General features: G+C 26.4%; 1 protein-coding gene across 1 annotated transcript; it reads left to right on the top strand.

The window, feature by feature from the left end:
* The first annotated feature begins 3,254 nt into the window (after positions 1-3,254).
* LOC140676599 (retinol dehydrogenase 12-like) lies at positions 3,255-9,848 on the top strand. Its single transcript, XM_072911800.1, has 6 exons — positions 3,255-3,449; positions 5,384-5,465; positions 7,604-7,908; positions 8,379-8,498; positions 8,708-8,924; positions 9,142-9,848. The coding sequence occupies exons 1-6, from the start codon at positions 3,332-3,334 to the stop codon at positions 9,290-9,292; spliced, it is 993 nt and encodes a 330-aa protein (XP_072767901.1). The 5' UTR covers positions 3,255-3,331; the 3' UTR covers positions 9,293-9,848.
* Positions 9,849-11,800: the final 1,952 nt, after the last annotated feature.

Here is an 11,800-nt window from a genome sequence, read left to right as displayed (position 1 = left end):
ATATTTTAATTAATATTGCATAAAAATTTTTTAAACAAATATAGAATACATTTTATCAAATGTTTGCGTTAAAATAGTTTCAAACTATTCTATTATTTGCAAAACATGATTTATGAACATAAATAAAAGCAACACATATATATGATATTTATAATGTGGAAATTATATTGACAATCCACTACAAAACTTTTTAGTTATTTACAATTAGAGAGTTATTATAGTCATTCTATTTTTTTACAACTAATTTTTAATATAAATATTTTATAATATTACATTTTTCTAACATAATCCTATCTTTTTTTACTTAATTTTAATACTAAATAAATGTTTTAAAAGAATAAATATATTAATATTTAATAGCAATAAGAAACCTGGAAAATAAAATAGTGATCATAATAAAGAAATAAAAAATAGTAACAGAAATAACATTTAAATCTGAAATCCATGTGAGACATCTAAGAAAAGTTTGGTGCAGACTTAGAAATAAAGTTAGTCTAGAATCGCCAAGCAGATGTGGTTATATGCATGCATCCTTCTACAAATTTTTCGTCGATATTATATTAAATTGAATACTTATAATTTGTTGAAAATATTAAAGATTTGATATTAAATCCTTCGATATTAAATAGAAAGAACTTCTGGATGGATACTGGAACAACGTTATGTCGACTTTATCGGATATTAGTAGCCGCGAAAGCCTTAAAACTAGAATTATTCTAGTTACTCAATATTAAAGAATAATTTAGCAAGAATTCTGTGCAAAGAGAACGTATCTCTATGTGAAGAGAAAGTTTAGCTTTATCTAATAAAAACCTGCTGACTTCTAAAATATTCAATAATAATATAACAGGAAAGTGTTTGAAATGAAAAGAAAGTCGAAAAAACCTCATCGTACAAAGATCATAACAACTAAATGTTTTAAAATCCAGCTGTTCTATATTACTATCAAATATGGGCATGTATTTGTGTTCCACACCGGCATTTTCTCTATTTCTTCCTATTGGAATTTCGGAATTAATCAATCATTAAAATTTTATGCAAATAGACTACACTCTCCGAATTCTTACGATCTTCCTTGATTTCGACGCTCTCACAGCACACTCATTGTCAGTCACACGTTTCGTAAACAAAGCAGTGCACTCAGAGCACTGTGCATTCAATTATATTGTAAGTGACATTTTTACAGTGCAATTTAGATTGTCCTCTTGTGATAGCCCCGAGAGAATCAAAAGAGCAATAACACAGAAAGCTATTATATAATAATTAACTTTATTTTTATCTATTTCTTGTTAATCTTTTAATCTTTTATATTAAAAATTTTTTAGTTTTTATTGTTAGTAAATTTTAACAGAAATGTATAAAAAAAGCATATATATATATATATATATATACAAGGTGTCCGATAGATCGCGCAACACCCTTTAAGGGAAGGTAGAGAGTGTTATTCTGAACAGAAAAATCCTGTATCATTTTGCGCAATAATTATTAAACTGTTAATTAAAAACGCTCAACGAACGATATTATATATATATATATATATATATATATATATATATATATATACATATATAATATCATTTGTTGAGTGTTTTTAATTAATAGTTTAATAATTATTGCGCATATCATAAAATGATACAGGACTTTTTTGTTCAGAATAACACTCTCTACCTTCCCTTAAAGGGTGTTGCGCAAGCTATCAGACACCCTGTATATAGGTATTGCATATAACTTAGTATTACAATTTTATTATAAATAGCAGTGTAAGAAAAAAATACATTTACTAACTGATAAATTTGACTTACATATTTATAATAATACCAGTTGTAAAATGATTTAATCTAAAATGATAAATTCTCATTTATTTCACTGGGAGAAACTGGTCTGTCACAATTCTAAGTTTTAAAAAGAAACAGTTTATTATTATTATTTTTATTTTATTATATTTTATTATTTTTAAACATATCAATGTATGTAATACCTGTGAATCGAGCTGGTAAGTAGAAATATTAGAAGAATTATTAATTACAATCGGAGATGATTTACTTTTCCGAGGAACAATTTGTTCTTAATTGATTACGCATATTATATAATTTTTGTTGGCATTCCTTTTCTGTGACTGTTTCTCGAAATAGACAAACGGCGTCAACCACTCCTTGTAAAGCAGCTTTTCTTAAATTTTTGTTGTGGTAATTTGCAGATTTTACTGCAAATAAACAAGGCTCTTCCCTGTACGCTTCAATAAGAGCCATTATTTGCTCTTTCGACCACGCTGATGATCTTTCCATTTTTCGTAATTTTGCCGAAAGCGTTAATTAGCAGTTTTTTTTTTCACGTGAACATTGTTCAATAGTGAAGTTATCACAGTGATTATTTATTTTCACGTGATTATATTCCCGATTTCGGATAATAAAAAATTAATAATAAAAACACGTATATATAATTATTATTAATATTATTAACATTATTATTATTATACATTATGATTATGAATATTATAAATAAAAAAAAATAAAAAATTTTTTAATAAAAATATATACGTGTTTTTATTATTTATTTTTTATTATCTGAAAAAAAAACGTTACAAAAACGTGAAATCTAGCATGAAAAATAGCATTGTCTGAAATGCCCTTGAAATACCTTTTATCAGTCACTACAGCTTATTGAAGAATAACGTCAAAACAAAAAAGAATCATAAAAATAATCAGAATAAAAAGATGAATAAAATTGGTTTGTATAGAAAAATCTAAACGGGAACAATATGAGTTGGTAAGTTTCTACTTTTCTATAATAAAAATAATTTGTTAAATAAGGCGATTTCATTTTTCATGCCAAAATTTTATTTTTTCTCAAGATTTGCAACCATTTCTAATAATTCATAAACCAAAGAAAAAGTTACATTTTATTTACTTTTCTATCGATTATAAGTTATGACATTAAAAAAAAACTAATTATTATTAATGCATTATGACAAAGATTATAATTAAAAAGACATAACTTTTTGCTTCTAATTTGATATTGAATCCTAATTTAATCTTTTTATATTTATAATGTTTAATATTTTAGTTCCAAAATATAAAACTAGAAGCGTTGAAATTGACATTTACGTTAAAATTTTTAATAAAGCAATATAATTATCGTAACATATTTGTATATCGTACTACAGTTCTACATATAGCACTATGATTGGTTGCCGTCCTTCTCCCTACTTTTTCTATTAAAATATGTCAGCCTTTCTCATCTATTCACTGTTGCAGCATACCATTAATACATCAGCTTCTAACACGACAACATAACGTGCATAAAAGTAACATCATAAAAAAAGAAATTCCAGATGTGGACCTATCATAAATTGTGCAGCAGTAATGCGCGTCTTGATAACAAAGTTGTAGTGATAACAGGTGCAAATACCGGAATTGGCAAGGAAACTGCCAGAGATTTTTATAGAAGAGGTAAATATCAATTTCTAATGTTTACATTATAAATGTAGAATATGTAGTCATCCGTTTAATACAACTATGATTTCTAACATAGAAATGAAGTTTTTTCGTACAAGATTTGTTAAAAGTCTCGAAAATAGTAACTATAATGTTTTAGTGCTACGTATATAAGAACATTTTAATTTCAGTATTACATATTTTTTATTAAATGGTTTATTCATATATTTAATAAAATAATTTAAGTAACACTTCTAACAAATTAATGCATTTTGAGCATTGATTTATAACTAATACTCAGGATTTATTTTTATGTAATAATTATGCATTATTCACAATATTTTATCTAAGTAAAAGTAATAAATATAAAACAGTAATTATATATATAAATAAAATCATACATAAAGTTTATAATTCTTTGCAATTAATTATACTTCTTAAATATTTTGTCATTTATTAGACATCCTTCTGGACTAAAATATTAATTTCTTTTCTACTAGTAATTTAAGGAGAAAGTGTGTAGATCATATAATATGTACATACACACATCTATTAGTACACGCACATAAGCGCATACACCTATACGCGCACACATGCACACACAGAGTGCTACTAAAGATAAGAGTGCTAGCCAAGATACGCGCTCAAGGCCATAGAGATCGCTAATTTAAATCAAAGTGTAAACAAGGAATTTGAACTTTGAATTTTCTCGCTTGCCAGGAATGTAGCAACCTAATCATATTTGGTCATATTGTTAGGTTCTTCCGAACAACCGTCAAATTCAGAGATAATAAAACTACCTACGGCAATTAAGCGGGCAGTCTTCAATCGCTAATTCGGGCAATCGATTGGTAATCAAGCAATCGTGAACTGAAAATAAGTGTAACTTAATGTGTAACTTATATATAAGTGCATCGGGCAGTTATCCGTTAAAAATAAATATTCTGTACCATCATTGACAGTAAAAGTTAGTCACATATTAAGTTACCGCATTATCACAATGCGAACGCGCAATAGGTATTTTATATTCAACGAGGAAGTGAATTCTCTTCATCGTCGCAATTTATCAAGAAATACAACAATATTAACTGAAAAGAACTTTAATATATGTATATATTTGAATCAATCTACAAAGTTAATAAGATTAATAAACATTCTGCGTCCTTCGTCCGTCTCGGCACATGATTCCAGAAATCTTGTGTGCTCCGCTAAAGATACAACACAATAGTCACTCTAAAATGTTCGTGATACAGTATACTATAAAAAAAGTTAGTTCAATATAAAATAATATAAAATAATATTTACGATTTTGAGATTAAATTATATTCTACAAGACAAATCTTTAACTCACAAATTAATCACTAATTTATTTTTCTATTTTAAAAGACTAAAAGTATTTTGCACAACGTCAAATTCATAAACCTCGAATTCTATTAAATTTATTAACTTAATCGTAGCTGATCTGTGCAATTCCTTTTTAAAACTTGTGTTCTTATTTACTTTATATACTTCCAAATATCTCATTATCAGATATCCTTTCAATAACAGACACAATTTGCCAATTTGAAATCAATTTTTGTTTAGCAGAAATGTCAATAATAGTTCTATGAGTAAAAATGTTTGAAATCTAGAAAAAATTTAACATTTAAAGATACAATAAAGTAATTTTATAAATTCTGTCTGTATGCATAAAATGTTTATTGGAGAGTGGTCCATGATCAAACTCATACGTTCACTGAATACGTCTATTTAAGCTTTCTAACTTTTGTCTCATTTTTCTCTAAAATGTTTTATTGTCGAAATATTCAAGCGTTTCCAAACTTTTGGGCCACCGCATGTATATGTATATTTAATTGTTTATTATTATTTTAATAAGACACTCTAATAACGTAGGATATAGTTAGGTAATATAATAGTAAGTAATATGTGAATACAATATTTACATTTAGGCGCAAGAGTGATTTTGGCCTGTCGGAATATGGAGAAAGCAAGAAATGCAGTTAAAGATATAAAAAATAATCCATTTCTAAGGTACTATAAATTATATTATAGATATATGTATAAGAATGTAAGTGAAATAATATACTCCAAAGATTAGACAGATTCTCAGTATACATTTATTATCAATATAATAAATATATTGCATTATATATCACTATTATGCATCAGTATATATTATTTATGTACACATTATTTCTCACATCATTTATGCTTATGTCTTACGTGTATCATCATAATATGATTACAAAATCCATATGTACGTACATTTCGATAAACATCGAAAAATCATGATGTGTTGAAATCTGATTATCACGCATTATTATTTAGATTGTTATAAATAACATAATAACTCATTTAAACAATCATCAAAATTTGTTTTTAAAAAAATGAAAGTTCATTTACTTATAAACAATAATACTTATAATAATTCATTCTTATACATATGTGTGTATATATTTGATTAACTTTATTTTTTAATTTGTTCTGTATAAATAGTGTAATACATATATAAATAAGTAACTCTGTTAATAAAATAGATAAAATTACTTTTTATATTGTAATTATATTGTATCTATCTAAAAATTTTTTGTAAAAATTAGATATAATTAGAAGTTTTTCTTTATATATCGCTCTCTCTCTCTCTCTCTCTCTCTCGAATAGCTTGAACTCACAATAACAAATTTTCGCTTATTAGAAGTTAGTCCCCCATTTTTGAAATTAACATATTTTAACTGTTATCCTAAATTTATGCTACATTACTCAAATATTAAAACCATAATAAAACAGAAAATGAGAAAAAATGATTTTTTAAGTCAATTCGTACTTTTTGCTTTTTTTCAAGTTTTGAATTGTGCGAAAGTGTACTAGATTACGCTAACATTTGACTCAATATTGCTTTTAAAAAAATAACAAGACAAAATATTATATTAAAAAATTATTTCGAATAATATTAAAACATACTTAATATTTTTATCTCTATTCATTATCCGATAGGAAATAATAATGCACATTTAAATTATGTTAGGCTCACACAACTCAGCAGATTTTCTTGTTTCTATAATTGCAAATCGTATTATGTACTTAACATTTCTGCGCAAAAAACACGTTTAATAATAAAATATTTTTGATAGCGTTACTCTGAAGAAAGTGGAAGCTATGTTGAGTTATGTCAACCTAGTATAACTTCTATAAGGCTTTTTAACAGTATCTCGTTGATGACGTATAGGTTTTAAATAAATTAATTCAAATATTTTATTAATATTCTTACTTGTTATTACTTGTTATATTTATTGAAACATTACATATTATATACAATTATATATTAATATATTATAATAATTACGTTATTATATATTATAGCAATTAAATAATTTACTCATATGACAAAAATAATATATTTTTATAAATTAAAAATATAACTAATTGAACAAGTAAAATCTCTTTGACGAGATGTCTAAAGTCAATTATCATAGATTATTTGACAGTAATCATAAATAGATGCATATGATGATTAACGCAACAAGATATTTTTATTTATAATGGCGTGTAGCGGAATACTATTACGCATTATGTATAAAGTCATATATAAAAGTATCGAAACTAATCAGCAGTTCAGGAAACAATTTTGGGCACGCGTATAGCAATATAGAGATATTGATAACTTATTTCTGAAAAATATGATCGGAATACAACTTTATCATATATAGTTGATTTTGTCATTAAATATGCTATAAGTTTTGTTATAAAACAAATTTTTAAATTTTCAATAATTGAAGGGGGGAGGGGGATTTCGAAAAATATGACATTTTCGAAAAATCTGATTATGTAGTTTTAAAGTATGTACATTGAAAACCATAAATCTTTTATTGGAAACTTTTTTTTATATCTCTTATCGTTTCGACGGTATTCGCTCAGAAATATAAAAACCGATTTTCTCAAAAGGATTTTTTTCACCCACTTAACAGCCGTAAGAGCAAATATAAAAAAATACGTGTCTTCTATTTTGACCTAGATAACATATTCACTTCCAAGCATTAACCTTTCCTTCTAAGCATTAACACTAAACATTTCTTGGAACTCTTTTACAAAAAACAGAAAAACAACAGAGTTAACAGTGCAACTAATTTATAATCATATGTATGTATGTTACATAAATTATTAATATTCAGCACAGATAATGAGCAATATAAAAGTCAACTAGGCGATCTCGCGATATATTCATTGGATCTCTGCAGTCTAAAAAGTGTAAGAGAATGCGCTAAAAAGTTATTGACGAGTGAATCAGCAATTCATATATTAGTAAATAATGCTGGTATAATGATGTCTCCGCATAAAAAAACTGAAGACGGCTTCGAGTTACAACTGCAATCGAATCATCTTGGACATTTTCTTCTGACACTGTTATTGCTGCCGAAAATGCAATCATCCGCTCCTGGTTGCAGAATTGTTAACGTGTCATCACTTGCTCATGTTTGTACGTAAAAGTAAAACAGAGTAAAACAATATATGAAAAATAAAAAATATTATATTATTATTATATATTATATATAATATAATTATTATTAAAATCTAATATCTTTATTCATGGCTCTCATCTTTTTTTTTTTTAAATTTATTATCTTATTTTGGATAATATTATACACACACATACATTAATAACATTTACCAGATAACAATATATATATATGTATATATATATATATTAAATAATAAGTATTAAAATTAAAGGCTCGTCAGTATAAAACAATTAAACAAATAAGAAAAACAAATATCAGTTATATGCAACGTTAATAGAATAATAAAAGATTAATAATATAACAAATAATTTATTATTTACGCCAATTAACGTTGCATATAGCTTGTACTTGCCTTTCTTATTTGTTTAATTGTTAGATAATAAAATTTTATATTACATCTAAGCGCTATCTGTTATTATTATTGCAGTTGGTAAAATTCATTTCAATGATATGAATCTAGATAGATCGTATGGTGCATTGAAAGCATATGCGCAAAGCAAACTGGCAAACATACTATTTACTAAAGAACTTGCACATCAATTGAAAGGTAAAAGATGAGAATGAAATATAAATACATATATTTTAAAAGAATAGATATAGTAATTAATTGCGTTTAAAATAACGAATTATTTAAAAATCAATACTTTTTAACATCATAAAGTTATTTTATATGTAATATTGTGTGTCAAAATGACACGTTTTTCTTGTAGAAAAGTTACATATAGTTCCTGTTGAAAGTATAAATTTGATTTACAGAAGCAGGTATTAACGGAATAAACGTATACTCTTTGCATCCTGGTGTTGTAAGAACTGAATTAGGCCGATATTATAATAGAACAATAATTCCGGGCGCAACGTTTTTCTACTATCATATTATGCGGCCATTCATAAAAAGTTCGGTTCAAGGAGCGCAAACAACGATACATTGTGCGGTTGATAAAAAAGTGGCTAATGAGACCGGCCTTTATTACTCGTAAGACAAAAAATTATATACGACATAAAAACTTTTATTGTAAATTATATGAGAGTATGATAATTAATTTTTTTCTTCTGTGATTTTTTTCTTTTCTTTCTTTTTATAAATCTATTTTTAACAAATTTATATATGTTATTATATATATTATATATATTATATATATTATTATTTATATATTATATATATTATTACTATTATATTTCGTTTTTAATAGAGAATGTCGCGTGACCAGACCACAATGGAGAGCGAGAGATGATCAAATGGCCAAAGATTTATGGGATCACACTTGCCGGCTTCTGCATTTGGAACCTGATACAAATTTTTCTACATTTTTGCAAACTGTTTCGCATCAACTTGCCAACTAATATTTATTAGTATAGAATTGATTTATACACATAATTAATAGATATAATAGTGTAATAGATATAATTATTTTTGGCAGATTTGTTATATTTGCAATAGGTGATATGCAAAAAACATGATGCACGAATACGAATTAATAATAATATAAAGGGTACAAAGGTTATAAATTATTGGTACAAGTTAACTTGCATTTAATGAGTAAAAATACAATTATTTTTTACAATAAATTTTCTATAAGTTTTTTCTATATCTGAGGTATCTTGTGTAATTAAAATTGCTTTTGATTAGTATTAATCATCTATCTTGCGTAATTTATTGATTCTTCGGTATTAGTATTAAATTCGTTTTCCGTTAAGTCTACTCGTATTAATTTGACTATATCACACTAGTTTAACTTCTATTATAGATGGAAAGAGAGAAACTGTCGTCAATAAATATGTAACTGTAAATGTTTTACATTCCTTTACGATTACGCAACTTAATGATCATTCGTTAAATGCATATTTTAACCTTATTTTATAACTGATATAGAGCTCAGATATTAGTCAAAATTAATTGATTAAAATTTTTATAATAATGTACAAATTATCAATTTGTATTAATTTTATATTAATAGTTTATATTCTTACTAAAATAAACGTTTATGTAATTTCTTATTACGTTGTAATTCAATTAATGGATAATTCGCCTTTATATCAGTTATATTAAAGTTTTCTGATAATATTATATTTTCTGATTCTAAACATAGACAGATAGAGACTTTAAGAAATTAAGAATCGACGCATTATAAGAATAATGAATGCGTAAAATTAATAAAATTATTAAATAAATTCTTTATTAAATAAATTAGGTAAAATTTATCGATTAAAAGAATGCCTTTTAGTTTGTTTTTTTATTTACTCTTATTTTACTTATTTAATTTTGTAGTGTTGTATAATATATTGAAATGAGCTATTAAAAATTATTAGATTTAATCTTTTAAATGTCGATCTAATCTATTATAAGTTATTCCATATAATTTGATCTAGCTCATCTATTTTCATGGAATTGATCTATAATGTATATCTGCAATTTCTACAAATTGGTTACGTTTTTTAAAATAAATGACCAATGCGCAGCAGCAGAGTTAAAGCTACATTGATCTAGAAAAATGTAAAATCCCAATTATTAGTAAGCCACAAAATATTTATTTATTAGTAACCCACAAATAATTAACGTTTTAAAAAAGTATTATTGTACGCGATGAATCTTCTATTCAATGCATGCAATAATAAGTAGTTATATAATAAAATAATTTTATTTAAATTCTGAAAAAAGATTGTTTGTTTTATAAATAGAAACTTTTACAGAATTTTTATAAAAATATTTTTTTCTAACCCTCTTTGCTTACATCTAATAAATCCGTAATAATAAGCTTATACGATTTATATATAACAATTAATATATAAATAATAAATATTCATCTCAGGATTGCTCCTTCTTTTCTTTCCTTAGCAGTCTAGTTGTGTCCACTCCTGGACATAGGCCTCCCCTTCTTTTTTCCATCTTTGGCCGTCTTATGCAATGTGTTGTCACGTAAGCTTGCTTCGTCGAGACTCATGAATTTGGTTTTCCCATAATTCATTTTTTAGTCCCACCTCCAGTGATGCTGTTTTTAGTTGTTCTAGCATTTCTCTTAGCTCGTCCAGGTTACTGTTAATTAAGACTATATCGTCTGCAAACTTCAGGTGGTTCAAGTAGTTGCCATCCACGTTTATTTCTTTATTTTCCCATAGAAGAATTTTGAATATGTCTTCCATGGCCAGGGTAAAAAGTTTCGGGAAGATGGTGTCGCCTTGTCTCACGCCTTTTTTTATATGTATTTTCTCAGTGATCATATCGTCTTCGATCTTTACTTGAAACGTGGCGTTCTCGTATATGTACTTAAGAAGATTTGTGTACCTTGAGTCAATTGGGGCGTTTTCCATTGCTTTAAATATTGCTCTTAAGTCTATTAAATCAAACGCTTTGCTGTAATCGACGAAAGCCATATGGAGTGGGACATTGTATTCGATACACTTTTCAATAAGCGTACGAATTGTTTGTAAATGGTCTGTGGTACTGTATTCTTTTTTGAAGCCGGTTTGCTCTTCTGGTTGATACGCGTCTAGTTTTGATGTCAGTCTATTTGTTAGAATCTTTGTGAGAAGTTTATATAGATGAGGCAGTAGGCTTATGAGTCGATAATTTTCTATTAGATTTTTATCACCTTTCTTGTGGAGTATGATTACCTGTGCGTTTTGCCACATTTGCGGAATTTGGCATTGTTTCAGACATTTATTTAAAAGAGTTGTGACCGTCATCCAAGCATTTTTCCCTCCAAGTCTCAGCATTTCTATTGTTATTCCGTCTGCTCCTGAGGCTCTTCCTGATTTAAGTTGCGAAAGGGCCATTTTCATTTCTGGAATGGTAATTTCTGACATTTCCTTAGAATCTCTATATTTCTTATGTTGGTCAGGTGTTCAAAGTCT

The sequence above is a fragment of the Anoplolepis gracilipes genome, chromosome 2, assembly GCF_047496725.1.
Source record: "Anoplolepis gracilipes chromosome 2, ASM4749672v1, whole genome shotgun sequence".
Taxonomy (NCBI): domain Eukaryota; kingdom Metazoa; phylum Arthropoda; class Insecta; order Hymenoptera; family Formicidae; genus Anoplolepis; species Anoplolepis gracilipes.
The sequence above is the reverse complement of the archived record's forward strand: the minus strand, read 5'-3'. Positions and strand labels throughout refer to the sequence as shown.